This window comes from Siniperca chuatsi, linkage group LG18 (assembly GCF_020085105.1).
Source record: "Siniperca chuatsi isolate FFG_IHB_CAS linkage group LG18, ASM2008510v1, whole genome shotgun sequence".
NCBI lineage: Eukaryota > Metazoa > Chordata > Actinopteri > Centrarchiformes > Sinipercidae > Siniperca > Siniperca chuatsi.
In genome coordinates, this window is record NC_058059.1 from 25,738,823 (window position 1) to 25,758,365 (window position 19,543).

Consider the following 19,543-nt stretch of genomic DNA (forward strand, 5'->3'; position numbering starts at 1 on the left):
TTGTCTCATTTTTGCCAGACAACATCTTGATGATCCCCAAGACTTTTGGGAAAATACTCTGTGGACTGACGAGACAAAAGTTGAACTTTTTGGACCGTGTGTGTCCCATTACATCTGACGTAACACCGCATTTCGGAAAAAGAACATCATACCGACAGTAAAATATGGTGGTGGTAGTGTGATGGTCTGGGGCTGTTTTGCTGCTTCAGGACCTGGAAGACTTGCTGTGATAAATGGAACCATGAATTCTGCTGTCTACCAAAAACTCCTGAAGGAGAATGTCCAACCATCTGTTCGTGACTTCAAGCTGAAGCGAACTTGAGTTCTGCAGCAGAACAATGATCCAAAACACACCAGCAAGTCCACCTCTGAATGGCTGAAGAAGAACAAAATGAAGACTCTGGAATGGCCTAGTCAAAGTCCTGACCTGAATCCTATTGAGATGCTGTGGCATGACCTTAAAAAGGCAGTTCATGCTCGAAAACCCTCTAATGTGGCTGAATTACAACAATTCTGCAAAGATGAGAGGGCCAAAATTCCTCCACAGCGCTGTAAAAGACTCAAGTTATCGCAAACGCTTGATTGCAGTTGTTGGGGTGCCCCATCTAGCTATTAAGGTTTAGAGGGCAATCACTTTATCACACAGGGCCATGTAGGTTTGGATTTTGTTTTCCTATAATAATAACAAGCTTCATTTAAAAACTGCATTTTGTGTTTACTTGTGTTATCTTTGACTAATATTTAAATTTGTTTGATGATCTGAAACATTTAAGTGTGACAAACATGCAAGAAAATAAGAAATCAGGAAGGGGGCAAACACTTTTTCACACCACTGTATTTGTAGCCATTTGATTAGTTCCTCTATTTACAATTATTGAAGGTTAAGAGACATGTAGTTATATTTGTATCACTCCTGATTATTGTTTATATTAGGTTTGGTAATATTATGCATATTACTGCCTATTGGTGAAATTAATACATTATCCTTCATTCAGTTGTATTTGTAATTCTTTCTCTATATAGAAACCACAACCAGACATAAGCAGCTGCTATTGTATGACTACCAACCTGTATATATGTTGCTGCAAAGGGAAGAAATAAACAGCATATCAACCATCTCTCAGCTCTTTATTTCATACTCTGGAAGATTTGGCCTTAAGTGGTGTTCTGGCCGACACACTGGGGTGAACCTAGTGACAAACACAGAACTAGTGCCCAGAATGAGCATACTCCTATTACTACACATTGTCACAGTTAATTTAAATATTTTACATTCGTAAAGTAATCCAGAGCGACCAAGGGTCAAATTCCAGGGTCAAAGTGTTGAAGCTGTTGCGCATTAAACAACCAATCATCGGTTTATCATGTGCAAAGCCAAGGTGCCTTGGAAAGATTCCACCAGACTCTTAAGTCTCTTCTGTGTGTGTACTGTACTGAGCTAGTTAGAAGCTGGGAAGAGGGGCTTCTGTGGCTAATTTTGGTTGCAAGGGAGGTTGTACAGGAAAGTATGGACTTTAGCCCAAATGAGTTGGTCTTTGGACATAATGTGCGTGGTCCCTTGGCAGTGCTGAAAGATACGTGTGTTGATACTGAGCCACCGAGGAACCTTACTGATTATGTCAATGGGTTCAGACATTGTTTGTTTGTAGCTGGATGTATGGCATGAAAAAGTTGTGTGACCGTCGTACAGAGCAACATGAGTTCAGTCCGCGAGACCAGGTTCTCGCACTTATGCCTATTGTTTGTCTTGCCATTTCAGGCGAAGTCCGTACACCATCGCTGAGAAAATCTCCGATTTGAATTATGTTGTGGCAACACCAGGACGAAAGAAAGCAAAACGACTGTCATGTTAATCTCCTGAAACCATACTATAGGCATGTAGTTGACACGGACCTGGGTCAGGATATTAAGGATGGTGTGCGCCCAGTGCTTGTTCTGACTTTAGAGGCTTTGGTGAATGAGGGAGATGGAGTGCCGGAGCCAGACAGTAGTCTGCTGTATGGGCGCTTAAAAAATTCGGAATCGCTTTGTAATCTGGACAAGTTGTTGTCAGCTGCCGGAGTCAAAAAGTAATGAACTGTCAGAGTTGGTACGCAAGTATCAGTGTTTGTTTGGTACAGGTACATAGGTACAGTGAGCACAACAGCCCCTGTCTAACCTGCTGATATGCGGGGTGTATTGTATGAGTTACTGTGTTTTCCTATGTATCCTTGAAGGTACCAGACGAACGCCAGCCAGATTCAGAGCACCTGGGCCTAGCGCTCCCATAGGATAAAAGCTCAGCCAAAGCATTACTCAGGCTCTCTGTCTCTCACTTAAACTCATCTCGCTTTACAACACCTTACACTCCATTATGCTCACACATTCACATCTACATCACTGATGTTACTGACTAACACTCCACATTTGTAGTTATTTCTTTAGTTGTTTACATTATTACAATAAATACCTTAAATGTAACGTAATCCGTTGTGTCCATTCCTGTATTTGTCATGGCCTAGGAACTGGGTTATGACACCCAGATATATCAGGCTTTGATACACACACAATATTTACGTTCATAGTTGGTTTGACTCTGCACATGGGATTTGTTGACAAGAAGAAGACATTCTACATACTGATATTCCATGCCTTGGGAATAGTGTGGTGCCATCTCTAGTATCTAGGTTTGTTTGCTTCACTAAAAGGGAATCAGTCTACTGAGCATACTGAGGATATAGCACAGCACTAGCATAGCATAAAATCTAAAAACAGGGAAAATTGCTACTCTAGCAACTCGAAAGTAACAAACAATTCCTTTCAAGAGCTCCAAAACTATCTTATTTGCATACTATGTTGCTTATTTAGCTCATGTAGAACAGAAATGTAAAATTGAGACATCATGATTTTATGATATATTTATTTCTTCACCAATAACTGCTGGACACAGTACACAAAGGACCGCAAAAATTCTGTTGTCATAGTGGGGTTGTCAGGTTTGAACATCTCATAACTGAACAACCCTACCTAACAATATAGGACAAATAAATAAGACAGTTTTAGAGTTGTTGGAATGAGTTTTTCCACTTTTAATCTGCTAGGCTAGTAGTTTTCTCTGCTTCCAGTCTGCGCTAAGGTTGGCTAAACATGCAATTACATATGTGAAATATGACAAAATATGACATACACAGAACAACCACATTAACTTATAGTATGGAATAGCTTGCCAAGTGGCCTCAATGACTTACCTTTGAAGCAATAGTAATTAATTATATAGACAAAAAGAACTGGATTCATGCTTATTGATACCGTTAGTATTAGTTTTTGACTGATTTATGTTACCATGTGGCGATAGGCTGAGTAAGTATCTGTATTAATGGTACAGTAACTTTACAGTGTCCTTGGGCAAGACACTGAACCCCAAATTGCTCCTGAAGGCTGTGCCTTCTGTGTGAGTGTGTGTGAATGATTAGTTAGTTTCTTTGGACTGATGAGCAGTTAGCATCTGGCATCAGTGTGTAAATGGGATGAATGTGATATGTAGTGCGTGAAGCGCTTTGAGTGGTTGGAAAACTAGAAAGGCCCTATATAAGTACAGTCCATTTACATTTTTTCTCCCTGAGAATAATGTAAATCAGATTAGGGTTCAATATGACTGAGGCCAAACAGTCAGTTTTGTGTTGCTCTACCTTCTCAGAGTAATGGTCAGGTGGGAGGGGAGGGTAATCACACTGCTCAATCTTCTGGCAGAGGGAAAGGAGGTTCATCTTGTCCCCATAAAATGGACTCTGCAGCGCTGCCATCTAAAGAAAGAGGAAGACAGGCTGGATGAGAGAAATTCTTGGGAGGAGAAAGAAAGAAGTACTGGTGTGGGTGTAGACAGTGAACACTGGAAACAAAAACAATTCAAAAGTCCAACTAGGAATACCCAGTAATAATACCCTAATAATATTGCTCTTGACTAACATCCAAGAGATGAATGCATTAAATAACAAAGTTAGTTAGCATTTGTGGTGGTGCCTATAGATGGCGATGTCAGTCTGATCATCTATTCAGCACAATATTGAATTAAGCACAATCTTATACAGACCAAGATACAATGAAATTGACTGAGCACATTGATGTGCCTCAGGGGAACACTGATTCTCTATGATTCCAATACATCAGCTTTCTTTCAGCACCATATTATACTCAGTTTGCACTTGCATTGCATAATGTCACACTGTAGGTTGATTGCAGTGACATTTGCTGAGCACATGTTCCCTGGAGGAGGAACACTTCAGAAAATGATTATTCAATTCCATTTATATAGCGCCAATTTATAACAGAAGTTATGTCATTGCATATTTCCTATAGACCAGGTCTAGACCGTACTCTTTTACAGAGACCTAACAATTCCCACCTAGAGCAAGCACTTTGGCTAATTATTCCTCCTGTTTATACAACCCCAAGAGATCCCATTCTAAAATGATTCAGACTGCTGAAGCCTCATATTAGCTTTAGCTGAAGTTGGAATACATTTTTACACTAAATGATGACTGTGAATTGTTTCCCACATCTCAACATGTGGTAAGAATAAGCTGGGTTTAGAAAAGTGGACCCTGAGTTGGGATTGTTTGTCAAATTGTCAGTATGTTTTCAATTTTTTTTCTCATTTTTTTATTATAAGGAGTATGAGATGTTTGGTATTATGGGCTTCTAGCAGGGCTTTAGACAATTAAAATAGCGTTTGTATTTGACCAGAACCGTAATGTAAACACGTGAGCACGATTAATTTTAACATCTTTCATAGTGAGGATACTAAATCATTTCAAATGCACAACAAATTTTAACAGACCACTTTAGAACACTGGACACAGATTATGAAGTTAATTGTATTGAGTAAAAAGCGCCAATTCATAACAGAAGTTATCTCATTGCACTTTTCTTATAGAGAAGGTCTAGACCGTACTCTTTATAATATTATTTAGACCCAACAAATCCCACCATGAGCAAGCACTTGGCGACAATGGCAAGGAAAAACTTCCTTTTAAGAGGCAGACGCCTCGAGCAGAACCAGACTTAATGGTAGGCGGCCATCCGCCGCTGCCGTCGACACCATTGACCATCACATCCTATTACAGAGACTGGAACATTCAATTGGCATTAAAGGAAACGCACTAAGCTGGTTTAAATCCTATCTATCAGATTGATCTCAGTTTGTATATGTTAACAGTGAGTCCTCTGTACACGCCAAAGTTAGTCACGGAGTTCCACAAGGTTCTCTGCTTGGACCAATTCTATTCACATTATATATATGCTTCCTTTAGGCAATATTATTAGGAAACACTCCATAAACTTTCATTGTTATGCAGATGATACCCAATTATATCTATCGATCAAGCCAGATGTAACTAATCAGTTAGCTAAACTTCAAGCATGCCTTAAGGACATAAAAACCTGGATGACCTGCAATTTTCTGATGTTAAACTCTGACAAAACTAAAGTTATTGTACTTGGCCCCAAGCACCACCAAGACATGTTATCTATAAAGTTACTCTAGATGGCATCGCCCTGGTCTCCAGCACCACTGTAAGGAACCTCGGAGTTATCTTTGATCAGGATTGATCCTTTAACTCCCACATGAAACAAACTTCAAGGACTGCCTTCTTTCACATACATAACATTGCAAAAATCAGGCACATCCTGTCTCAAAATGATGCCGAAAAACTAGTCCATACATTTGTTACTTCTAGGTTGGACTATTGCAATTCCTTATTATCAGGCTGCCCAAATAAGTCCCTTAAGACTCTCCAGTTGATCCAGAATGCTGCGGTACGTGTACTTACAAGAACTAGGAAAAGAGATCATATTTCTTCAATATTAGTTTCTCTGCACTGGCTCCCTGTAAAATCCAGAATAGAATTTAAAATCCTTCTCCTCACCTACAAAGCTCGTAAGTGGTCAGACACCATGATATCTTAAAGATCTCATAATACCTTATTACCCGACTAGAACACTGCTCTCCCAGAATGCAGGGTCACTCCTGGTTCCTAGAGTCTCCAAAAGTAGAATGGGAGCCAGAGCCTTCAGCTATCAAGCTCCTCTCCTGTGGAATCAGATCCCAGTTTGGGATCGGGAGGCAGACACCATCTCCACATTTAAGAGGAGGCTTAAGACTTTCCTCTTTGATAAAGCTTATAATTAGGGCTGGCTTGGGTGAGTTCTGAACCATCCCTTAGTTATGCTGCTATAGGCCTAGACTGCCAGGAGACTTCCCATGCTGCACCTCTTTCCTCTCTCCTTCTCTCCCTCTCCGTCTGTATGCATTTTTACCCCTTTACTGCATGTTACTAACTCGACATCTTCTCTCTCCCATAGTTTTGTGCTTTCTCATTTCTCTCCTCTCTCCATCTGTCGCTTTCAGCAGGTATTTCTACCACCGGAGCTGTAGAGACTGGATATGTGGTTGTGGGGCACCTGCTGCCCCTGTGTTCCTGCTCGACAACTACTACTAGTACAGTTGTTGTTATTGGTTTTGTTACTATTATTGTCATTATTATTCCTATGACTATCATTCCTATTATTATTACTTTATTAATATTAACACTAGCATTACATTATTACTATTTTAAAATTCTAGGTTCTAAAATTCTACTCTCACCCCAACACGGCAGCGGCGGATGGCCGCCCACCTTTGAGTCTGGTTCTGCCCGAGGTTTCTGCCTGTTAAAAGTTAGATTTTCCTTGCCACTGTCGCCAAGTGCTTGCTCATGGTGGGATTTGTTGGGTCTCTGTATATAATATTATAAAGAGTACGGTCTAGACCTGCTCTATAGGAAAAGTGCAATGAGATAACTTCTGTTATGTGATGTTTTGAAGATTTTGACAGGCATGTAATATTTCATATAATATTTGTCTACAATAAAAGCTGTAACCTGCAGATGACAGATGTGTTTCAGCACATTTTTAATGGGGATCACAGCTGAATAACAAACATTAGATTTTTTCTGCATTTGGTGAATGAAAAATACTAGGCTAGTGCCTTGACTCCAGTCTTTTCAGTTATAAGTTAACTGGAATTCAGTATTCCTGAGTATATGTATATAGAATACATAACTACGATGCTTTTCATATACTTTTACAAAGCTTTCTTTAACAACGCTGACAGGAAAGTGTAACATACACAGTATTAAATCTAAAATAATGTATACTATATTGCAAGACTGTTTACTACGAGACACAATTCTCAAAAGTAGGCTCATATTATCATAGTAGGCTCATATATATTTTTATTATTACTGTTATTTCTGATATTATTATTACAATAATAATAATAATAACAACAACACAACACCCGACAACTAATGTATGTCACAGTCTGTCTCTCTGTCCCTCCTCTCCAGCCGCATTCCCTATTCCCCAGGCCCATTCATTGACATTTTCCATTTATCCACCAGATGCCCTCGGACATTCTCTCCTTTCCCCATCACCTGACTGCCCCACCCATCTACACACCTGTTCCCACTTCCTTCATCTGCTCTGCAGTTGCCTGGCCTTACCCACTCACCTCCTCACCTGCATCTCATTCCCTCATCAGCCTCTCAGTACATATACTGGTCCACTTCCTTTGTTACTTCGTCCTAGTTGTTTTGTTTCTGTCTTGCCTGTGTTTTTGCTTTTGAGCATCTGTTACCCGAACCTGCTTGCCTGCCTACCTGCCTGCCTATAAGCTATTCTCATCAAATAAACCACTGAAGTCATCCAGCATTTGGGTCCAATCCTACATTTCCTGAGCTTTGACAACGTCACATTGTTCTCTTGTTCTTTGGCTAGACTTTTGTTAATTGTCCTGCATTTATTGTTTTGTTTTCCTCGTGTTGTCCTGTCAGTCTTCTGTCTTTTGTCTTGCAAAAAAAACAAATGTGAGCCGTCACACGTATCTGTTCCGTCAGACATGAGATGGACGACTGAAAAACGCTTTCTGTGTAGACACGCCATTAGATCCACTGCAGGTATTCACCAGTATGTTGTTTGGGGTGCAATGGACTTTGCAGTCTGCAGGGTCCACTAGCAGGATATTTTGCTTGCAAGGTGAGGATGTTGTTATTTATCTGAATCATTCACTGTCAATAAAGGTCAAAGTGTATGTGAGCTTACCTCATACAGAAGACATCCCAGGGACCAGATATCGGACTTAAAATTGTATCCATTCTCATGGATCCTCTCTGGTGACATGTAGTAAGGTGTCCCCACTGGGACAGAGAGAGTAACAAATAAATAAAGTTAAAAAAAACCAAAAAAACTATTTGAGCATGATGTACCTTATTACGTTGAGGTGTTGTACCTTATTGACGAAGTTCATATTAACCCTCACTGAATCAACTCTTATTGATCATTGCCTTTACACACTAGCATATAAAATGAACACCTGACATACTGATCAGATTTTATATTTTGAATCAGCACTTTTCAGCAAAATATACAGCTGAACTTTAATATATTGTTTGCATTAAGATCTAATATAAAAGAAAAACGTGCTATGCATTCACGTACAATGTGTGTATGTATGTTCTGTGTATTATATATATAAATACATATATACATATACATATATACATATACACATATATATACATACACACACATATACACACATATATACACATATATACATATACACACATATACACACACACATATATATATATATATATATATATATATATATATATATATATATATATATATATACACACACACACACACACACACACACACAGCGGTGTGAAAAAGTGTTTGTCCCCTTCCTGATTTCTTATTTTTTTGCATGTTTGTCACACTTAAATGTTTCAGATCATCAAACAAATTTAAATATTAGTCAAAGATGACACAAGTAAACACAAAATGCAGTTTTTAAATGAAGGTTGCTATTATTAAGGGAAAACAAAATCCAAACCTACATGGCCCTGTGTGAAAAGTGATTGCCCCTTAAACCTAATAACTGGTTGGGCCACCCTTAGCAGCAACAACTGCAATCAAGCGTTTGTGATAACTTGAGTCTTTTACAGTGCTGTGGAGGAATTTTGGCCCTCTCATCTTTGCAGAATTGTTGTAATTCAGCCACATTGGAGGGTTTTTGAGCATGAACTGCCTTTTTAAGGTCATGCCACAGCATCTCAATAGGATTCAGGTCAGGACTTTGACTAGGCCACTCCAGAGTCTTCATTTTGTTCTTCTTCAGCCATTCAGAGGTCGACTTGCTGGTGTGTTTTGGATCATTGTTCTGCTGCAGAACTCAAGTTCGCTTCAGCTTGAAGTCACGAACAGATGGTTGGACATTCTCCTTCACACTACCACCACCATATTTTACTGTTGGTATGATGTTCTTTTTCTGAAATGCTGTGTTACTTTTACACCAGATGTAATGGGACACACATGGTCCAAAAAGTTCAACTTTTGTCTCGTCAGTCCACAGAGTATTTTCCCAAAAGTCTTGGGGATCATCAAGATGTTGTCTGGCAAAAATGAGACAAGCCTTAATGTTCTTTTGGCTCAGCAGTGGTTTTCGTCTTGGAACTCTGCCATGCAGGCCATTTTTGCCCAGTTTCTTTCTTATGGTGGAGTCATGAACACTGACCTTAACTGAGGCAAGTGAGGCCTGCAGTTCTTTGGATGTTGTTGTGGGGTCTTTTTCTCTTGGATGAGTCGTCGCTGCGCTCTTGGGGTAATTTTGGTCGGCCGGCCACTCCTGGGAAGGTTCACCACTGTTCCGTGTTTTTGCCATTTGTGGATAATGGCTCTCACTGTGGTTCGCTGGAGTCCCAAAGCTTTAGAAATGGCTTTATAACATTTTCCAGTCTGATAGATCTCTATTACTTTCTTTCTCATTTGTTCCTGAATTTCTTTGGCTCTCGGCATGATGTCTAGCTTTTGAAGATCTTTTGTTGTGCTTCACTTTGTCAGGCAGGTCCTATTTAAGTGATTTATTGATTGAGAACAGTTGTGGCAGTAATCAGGCCTGGGTGTGGCTAGAGAAATTGAACTCAGGTGTGATAAACCAGTTATGTTTTAATAGGAGGGGCAATCACTTTTTCATGTTTTTTGTATGTATGTATGTATGTATGTATGTATGTATGTATGTATGTATGTATGTATGTGTATGTGCTTTACCTAAGGAGTGTGCTGCTGTGGTTTTAGAGCTGAAGAAGCGGCCTAATCCCAGGTCACCCAACTTTACCTCCCCAGTGGCTGTTATGAACACGTTGGCTGGCTTGATATCTGGTTCAAGCATGCACGCACACACACACGCACACGCGCACACACACACACACACACACACACAAACACTTAAACCTGGGAATATCCACACCCTTTTTTATTGTAATCATACTATACTTCTGTACTAAACCTGAAATGTTTAGGCAGAAGAATAAGAAAATTGTAGGCTGTAGAGAAAGATGAAGACAACCATGGTCACATGTACACTATGTTATGTACTCTACAACCTTCCTGTGTTTGAATTTTGACTGTAAAATAACACTAAAAGTAAGAAAGAAGTTGAGAAAGGAAATAGAAATATGAATGCAAAACAGATGAGGTCAGAGGATGGTTTGGATAGAGCACGATGGATGACAGGAATAAATATATCCATAGAAGCAAACACAGAGATGATAAAGTGTGCATGGTGTACATGAGGACTGAGAGGAAGATGAGTAAATCTTGAGTAGCTGTTTACCACGGTGCATTACTCTGCGTGAATGCATGTGCTCCAGGGCGCTGCAGAGCTGCACAAAATATTTCCATATAGTTTTCTCTGGAATGAGTCGCCTCTTCTTCTTGAAGTACTTAACAGATAAAAGGAAGGATTGTTAGTCCATAGAAACATTCAATGCTTATCTAAAAGGTGCTACATGTAGCATATTTACTTGAAATTCTGTGGAGAACTTTGGAGAACTGGGGACAAAGGATTGCTCTTATCTCACATTAATTGGATTAGTATCTAAAATATGGACCTTGGTAAAAGGGAGTACATTTTGTAGAGAATTCCTGGGTAGTACAGGCATCTCATTTTATCATTTTCAACCCTAATGGTTCACACAGCAGTAATGAATTTATCTTACAAGTATTTTTATTCCTGCATGCAGTATCAGTGTACTTGTTTAATCTGAGGTAAGCCTGTGAGTCTCAGAGGACTTAGATAAAGGTAATTCCTTACCTTTATCATCTGGGACAGATCTCCAGCATCCGCCAGCTCCAGAACTATGTTGAGCTCATTGTCTTCAATAAAGGAGTCTAGGTATTTGATTACATTGGGGTGATTCAGCTGCTGCAGTGGACAAACAGGAGAAAAATGGTTGTTTCCACACACTTGTCATTTTTTCATTTTAACACACACAACAGCTCAGACAATCAATAAGTACAGCTGAGCTCACAGTGATAGTGTGGGCAAATGCATCAAATCATCTGTACCAGTGGACATTGTTTAAACAAGTATTAAATAACCATTCAAATGCTGTCTGAGCTTTTGCCCTCACCCTCATTTTTTCCTCTAAAACAATGCTGGAAAACCTTTCAATACTTCCTTTTTCTCACTGACCCACTGAACACAATGGCTGCGGTTGATCAACTTTACCTTCAATAGATCTATCTCTTTGATGCAGTCCTGACGAGCCTTGGCATCCATCATCTCAAAGATCTGCAGTGACAAAGATATACTGTAAGTACTTCTTCTTTAAGAACCAAATTTAAGGGATCTTTATAATTTATGATGTTATGTGTTTATGTAAAGAAACAAATATATCAGTCAATATGTCAGATTAGTAGATATTATCAGATTTTTAAACCTTTTAAATATCAGTATTGGCAAAACTCCAGTATCAATCAGGGTCTAATCTGAATTACATCAAGTGGACTTTACTAGAGGCCAATATCAATATCATTATTTGAGAGTTTAAATAATCTAAAAAATATTGTATCTCCTGATTATTTTTAGCATAAACACATAGCGTAAAAAAACATTTTTAATGAGGAATCCCCTAAATTTGGTCATTAAACAAATTGTAACCAAGATATGTGATCAGTGGGACATTTTACAGTGCTCTCTGGTGCACAAACTATGTAATGGTGACACTGTTTCTAAATGACCTCAAACATCTCTGGCATTTCTTGTATTTTTGTGGCCCCCTGCATATTAGCTACCACCTTAGCCTCAAGTTCATATGTGTGGAATGAGTGGAATTTCTTGTTTCTTATCGGCCGATATATATGTCGAAACCAATATATCCACTATTAACTAAAATTGGTCAATACTGTATTATCGACAATGCCAATATATCAGTCAGGCTCTAGATTTTTACATCGGTTTTGCCAGCAGTGGTAGAATTTTGATTATATATAAAATATTTACAATATTAAATTGGCCAATTGATAAAACCATATGCTTTGTACTAATAATCTTGACAGGCGCATCTCTATGAATTTAGAATAAGGTCAGAATATTCAAAGGAGTAGTCCTGAAACAGTATCAGACACACTACTGGTACTGTACCTGGACTTTCTTGAGTGCAACCAGCTGCCCCTGCAGCAGGTATGTGGCTTTGTAGACCTCACTGAACTGGCCCCTACCAATCTTCTTCTCAATCCGGAAGTTTGCCAGAGTGCAGCAGTACTTACAGCTTGGCACGTTTTTCTGTACAAGAAAACGCCATATTAAAAGGTTTACCAATGTAATGCATTACAGTGCATTATAAAGCATGTTTAGAAGAGAGGGGGGAGCTAACTGCAAGAAGTAGTTGTGTTTACATATATGTTATACAAATTAGGAAATATGATAGACACCACATGTTTTGGGACATTCAGCTTTTTCTCTATTGTAAGTACTTTGAACCTGTCTACTGGTTAGACATCCTACCTGATCTTCCTGACCAGAAATCCTGTAGAGATTGTTATGGTTGCTTATGGTGGGCTGGTTGTTGTTCTGTGCCTCCATGGTGGCATCACACCCACTACTGTAACAAAGAAGATAAATGTTAAAATCTTCATTTATTCAGCACATTTACAGTCACAGAGCATTTTATTTTACAGAGCATAAAAACACTCAAAACTCAAGTGATAAGAGGCATTCAGAAATAAAGTGTGAAAGCAAGATGACCTGCTGTAAAGAGAACAGCTGCATGTGGCATATGGTTTCTTAAACTTTCATAATGACTTTGCCCATGGAAACTGTGTGTAATATGCATGTCCTGACAATTGCAACATTACAATTCAGTAATGAGTACATAGATACTGGTCAGTATTTATGTTCTTCTCACTGACAGGATGAGCTCAAAAGGAACATTTCCCTAAATCGTATTATTTTATGAAATTAGTAATATAGAAAGCTTGATGACTGTGCCACTATGATCATAATATTCCAGTCAGAACAGCACAGATATCCAGCGTGTGAGCTGATATCAAACCGTAACCAGAATCTCTCAGAGTGCACACATCCTCCCAGGTTGCAGAGCTGTCTACATGTGTCAAAGACCTGCATCTGGATCCAGATCTAGGTCAAAACAGAGTTACTCAAATACTGGCATATTGTCAATAAATAAATAAATAAATAATCAGTAATCCTCCATCATAAGACTCTGACCTGTTGATAATTCCTGTATCCTGTGGAATGAGCTCAGGAAATATCCAGGCAATATCGTGGCAAAACCCTGGTTAACTCTGCTGCTGCTGAGCACCTTCACATTCACCAGAGGACGAACCCCCTTTGAATTTAGTAATTCCACAATCTGTTCTGTAGTGCCATTCTGAGTGTTAGAAAGGCTCATATCAGGTCTGGCTTAATGCAGAGACAGGGCATGCACAGGCACATAGGCTACCAATCACGGGAGCGCTGCTGGCTAATTAATGACCCAGGGGCACAGAATAACATGGATGTGTACTAAAATGCCACAAAGCAAGAGAAAGGTCTATATATCATCTTACCTGTGCAATTATGAAGGTATGTCACAAACGCTAACCGTAGCTATTTTGGCAGTCTAACAGCTTGCTAACTTTTCGATATCGAGTTTTCGATATCGCCAATCAATTTTATTTAATCATGTTAGTAGTTATGTGCCCTGTTGCCATGCTGCAGCGCTACTCTGGGCCACTCACCGCCATGCCAACTGCGCTTAGTGCACTGAAACATGAAGTGACTTTTGGGGGCATCCTCAGCAACGTGCAAGAACACAATTTTGAAAGCTAACCAACGTCTTTAGCCAAGTAAGATGCTTGTATGGTCTTGTCAGGGACATGCGCCTGTGCATTCATCCCCTTGATACAGCGTGAGCCTCACCTTCAGTTGAGAGAGAAGCAATGCCTCTGCCTCAACATGCCTACTACTGACAACAACAGTGTGTCATTTTCAGAAATGATACCTCCGCGACCTGTACTGGTTAACAAAATGGGCTGCCGAAGTCTGCTGTGTGTCTACTCTGCCTACAGAGCCGACGCTGATGGCAAATCCAATGACATAACAAAGCCTGTATGCAAAAGGGCTATAGAACAGTGTCGTACAAGGGAGGAAAGCAGCTCAGTGACACCAAGACATCTCCAAGGAGTACAAAACACGACAGGTTAGCGAATAAGCTAGCTGGCTAGCCAGCTTGCAGGATGGTGATGAGCTGCTAAATTATATGAGATATGTAGCATATTAGTAGCTAGCATATCAATGTCGGGCCTATCCTGTATTATAAATAGCATGACAAGCATATTAGAAAATGTGAGTTCCAAAACGCCAAATGTATTGAGCTACAGTTATTTGGGGTTCTCATTTTGGTGCTTTTTAAAATGGTTAAAAAGATAAATAGCAAAGGGCTACTAGCTACATGTCGCTTCTAAACTACAGTGGCTCTACTGTATAGTGTCAGACAGAACAGCCAGTAAAAAAGTAATACTCCCACCGTAAATTTAGCGAACATAACCTTGCCCATACTGAACATAATGCACCTGGCAAAAATTAATTAAAATGTGGCAGAGAAACCATTTTTACGGATGCACAACAGATCTATGGACAAGCAGAGCTGTAGACACCTACATGGCTGTCACCATTCAGTTTATTAGCACATCATGGGAGATGCAGTCTTGGTGTTTAGGCTGTACAGCGCTGTATTCTGACCACACTGCAGAGAGCCTGACTGAAGCCTTCAGAAAGAAATGGTTACTTAAACATGGGAATTGGATATGTCCCAAATGGTTGGGATCAAGACAGACAATGCCAGCAACAACTGCAAGGCCCTTGGAGACCTAAAGTGGATCCTATGCTTTGAACATAACTTGAACCTTACAGTAAATAAAGTCATAGACATTGACAGAATGGCAATGACCTTGTCTAGGTCAAACAAACTGACAAGATCACTGAAAAAGAAACAAAAGGCACTGCAGGTAGCAGAGCACAGGCTCATTCATGATGAGCCCACCAGATGGAACTCAGCTTTCAACATGGTGGACAGGTTCTGTGAGCAGCAGCAAGCAGCCTGTGCAGTCCTGGCGGAGAAGTGCAAATATTACCATCTCATGCCCAAAGACACAGACATCATCGTCTTGGAAACAGTGAGTGCATTTACAGATGCTTTGAATGGAGAAAAAGATCCAACTCTCTCCTCTGTCCTGCCTACTATGGAAGATCTATTTATGTCTAGCAGACAAAGATTCTGACACCACACTAACATGTGACATGAAAAGAAAGATAAGAGATGACAAAAAGAGGAGATATGAAACTACAACTTGTGCTCAACACGGCAACATATCTTGATCCAAGGTTCAAGATGACATTTGTAGCAATGGAAAAGGAGGTGAAGGATGAGCTCCTTTCAGGGAGCTTTCATGGCTGACCTCCCTAGAGGAGAATATGGAGCAGAACATGATAGGGAGGAGCTTTTTCAGCCTGAGCCCTTTCAGGGAATACAATCTATTGGGGGTACATATTTTATATATACTGTGAATTTCCTTCTGTATTTTTTGTATATATGTAGCCTAGATATATCTGTGTATATGCCTAATATGATATGCTGAAAATGCAATGTTTGATATGTCGTGATGAATACGTAATGCCTAATATGAAGTGCTTAATATGAAGTGTTTGGTATGAAGTGTTTAGTATGAAATGTGTATATTTATATATTTTTTCTACTATTTTATGATTGAGTATTTGCAACAGGTGGGGTATGTCAAATGTGTTTATCAGACTGATTGTGGATATTTAAGATGGTGACTATGTATCAGAAGTGTGAGGAAGTGCCTTGTGCTCAAAACGTCACTAGCTAAATAAATTCTTTCTATGGGAGTTATTTTGTGTGCGGATTTATCTGTTTCAACACTTTGGAATGTTTAGCCACAGTAATGTTACAATACAACAGAAATCCACTGGTCTCAGATTGTACAACAGTTAAATATGTGTATCTCATTTAAAATTAACATCATGACCATTGGTTGTTAGGGATTAATATCATTTAATTTCAACAGGCACAAAAGAAATCTATGCAACTCTTTTACAATCTCACAGACCAATGCATTTCTGTGTTGCATAGTAACATTATTGTGGCTAATCCTAATTTTCATCAGAGGCTACGGCCATGAGAAACTACTTCAAGAACCAGAGATGGACAGCTGCAGAGCTTGCCTGGACCAGAATACCAGAAGGGTATTGAACTAAAATTCAACTTGAAGAAAAATAGTCAGTAGCCTATGACTTACATTACTTACAGTGATTTTTATATTTATACATCAAACAATGGTTTATCACAGATCAGAGATTATACTGAGACTGAGACAGAACTGGAGCAGTCCACCATGGCAATCTTCATCTTCAGAGAGTCAGAGGATCCTTTCCACCCACCAGAGGATATCGGCATCGTGATTGAAGGTGTGGAGGTACTGAATGAGATGCCATCAGTCGCAAATGTTTGTGCCATGTTGTTTGGCCTCATTTATGTACTTAACCTGAACTTTTGGATATAAGAATAGACTCATGGTGAAGTTGCGAAGAATATTCGTGGTGCAGCACATAAGAGCACAGTGATGTTGCTAGGTACACATCCTGCGTCTCGGACGCATTACAATTCCAAATACCCTCTCACACACGCATGATAGACAGTAAATTAATAGTGTTATGAGCCGGTGTTTAATTCAGTGTGTATCTGATCCACCAACCAGCACCTATTTTAGTGAGAAATCTTAGTTTTTGAAACGTTCGCCTCTCATTCCCACGGTCTTCTCCCACTAAAATAGCGCAGCTAAACAACTGAGGCTTAACGAATTGAGTCGACAAAATCCAAAATGTAAAGTATGTAAGTACGGAAATACAGTTTATCAGCCAATAGCCAAATTGACAAGACTGTTGACATATGACGCCTTTTATCTTGTGTTTCTAGAGTTATGTGTTTACAAAAACACATAATGAATTGTTAATATGTCATATTTCTTAGGGGGGAGGGAGCTTCCGCTTAATTCAAACTCAAACTGCTAATACTGTATGTAGTCTATATTTTTTAATGTTCTGTCACCACTACAGAAACACTAGGTAACTGCTAAAGTATTAAGGTTGTCAGACGTTGTCAGACTTCAGTGATATTCAGACATAGCGATATAGTATATTTTCTCATTTTTAGACAATTGTGTATATTTTTCAGCATTTTGATAAGCAGTTGATCTCTCAACAGAATTTAGTTCAGACATCTCTGATCGTGTCACAGCCTATCATGTCCTCACCAGCCCATAATCACCCACACCTGCTCCTAATTACACTCCTGCCCTTAATCAGCCCCAATCACACCCAGGATAAATTCACTCCTTTCTCCACACTCAGTGTCCAACCTTGTTTGTGGATAGGATTCCATGCACCAGACTATTCCTGTGTCTCTCCAGTTTCCCGAGTGTTCTCCAGTCCTCCGTGTCATCGCCAGTTCTCTGTGGTTTCTCCATTCCTCCTTGGTCTCTCCGGTCTCCTGTGGCTTCCCTCTGGTAAACTTCCCCAGATCCACTCTACCTATCTCTACACTCTCCATTGCTGGCTGTTATCTCAAATAAAGACATTTCCATCCATCTTGGTGTCCTCTGCCTGTTAGTCTGTGACAGATCGGGTGTGTTTCTATGGCTTCCTCTTTAAGATAAAAGTCCTAGACTAACCAAATGCGGTAGGTGGGTTCTTATGGACTCCCACTACTCAAGTAACACTAATCACCCATGTCAGCCAGATAGTGGCGCTATAACAAAGGGTCAAACTTAAAAGGCCATAACTCCCAAACCGTAGGTCAGATCAACATTCTTTGATCACAAAACTTCAAACTCCTATGCAACTGAAGAAAGTATTTGCCTCTATGACCACCCATGTATATTTATGAATGTTGTGTGATTTGAATTTATTACTAATTTACCTGCCTATTAGGGCTGGCACCTTCTGCTCGGTTGGTCGATATGCTCTTGTCTGACCAAATTCTCATTGGTTGTACAATCGCTGGTGTTCCTTTCATAAGGAGAAAGGTGCTTCTTAATCCATTATTTTTGGGTGTGTGTTGCTGCTGTATCTAAATTTACTTGATAGACATACTTTAACTACGTGTGATAAAGGAATGTTCAAACTGTAGAAATTAATTTGCTTGGCAACATTGTGTAACTTTTTAATTAGCGCCCATTTAGGCAACCAGGTAGAGTGCACTGTGGCTAATTTAGTTAACCTAGAGATAACGTGTAGATTTTTTTTTTCCTCCATCGACCAATTGATTGAAGAGTAGGTAGAATTTCAGTCGCCCAAGATTTTCTTTGGTTGACTACAACCCTACTGCCAATTCCCAGTTACTAAGTTACTCTATAATGCTTTTATCAGGTTATTAGCATCAGCAGTGCAGTCATTTTTTAAGAATGGGCAAACTCAATTAACAAAATTTGGACTTGTACTTGAATTTAAATTTGTATTAACAATATATTTTTGCATGCACAGAAATACATTAAATTACTTGTGCATTCTGATTTCTTTTCAGACATCCACCTTTTTACAACCCTCATGATTCCCATGTTGCTTGCCTACTACTACATCTTGGCTCAAGACAGTTTTGTGAAGAACTTCAGAGCCTGCAGAACTGCTCCCCTTGCAGTTCTCTCCAGTAAAGCACCAGCAGCAAAGCCCCCAGCCTACATGGTAAATGCACTGCAGTTATATAGCACTTTTCTAGTCTACCGACCATTCAAAGCGTTTCACAACACATGCCAACATTCACCCTTCCGATTACTAGACAACCACTCTACCTCCTGAGCCACAGCGCCCATCAACAACATATTCTTAATTAGAATGTTGCCTGTTAACTTATTTAATAGTTCCTATCACTTGACTTTGCAGCTCTTTCTAGTTTCTATTCGCTTCTTGTGTGCGATTATGCTTATATATTTTGGGCAGTGCCTAATGTGTTAAAGGGAAATTTATGAGGCCATAAAATGTTGGTATGAGCTCTTGCACCCATATGAGGTTTTAATTCTAGTTATTCTTATTCCACCTTCCTGTTCTCATTAGGGCCCCTGCATATCCTATTCTTTCATTGTGGCTATGTGAAGACCAGAG

At 39.5% G+C, this 19,543-nt stretch overlaps 1 protein-coding gene across 4 annotated transcripts in view; it reads right to left on the reverse strand.

Moving 5' to 3' along the window:
* nek6 (NIMA-related kinase 6) overlaps positions 1 to 19,543 on the reverse strand; it is a 45,042-nt gene that overhangs the window by 9,048 nt on the left and 16,451 nt on the right. Inside the window, exons 2-9 of one of the 4 annotated variants that reach the window (XM_044173486.1) lie at positions 12,872 to 12,968; positions 12,509 to 12,649; positions 11,594 to 11,656; positions 11,177 to 11,287; positions 10,697 to 10,805; positions 10,132 to 10,239; positions 8,119 to 8,186; positions 3,669 to 3,782 (exon numbers count right to left, since the gene is read on the reverse strand). In XM_044173486.1, coding sequence (XP_044029421.1) covers positions 3,669 to 3,782; positions 8,119 to 8,186; positions 10,132 to 10,239; positions 10,697 to 10,805; positions 11,177 to 11,287; positions 11,594 to 11,656; positions 12,509 to 12,649; positions 12,872 to 12,949 — 792 coding nt within the window. In that variant the 5' untranslated portion in view covers positions 12,950 to 12,968. Of the gene's footprint in view, positions 1 to 3,668; positions 3,783 to 8,118; positions 8,214 to 10,131; positions 10,240 to 10,696; positions 10,806 to 11,176; positions 11,288 to 11,593; positions 11,657 to 12,508; positions 12,650 to 12,871; positions 12,969 to 19,543 lie in introns of all 4 variants that reach the window. The other 3 variants (XM_044173484.1, XM_044173485.1, XM_044173487.1) reach the window with 3 other exon arrangements.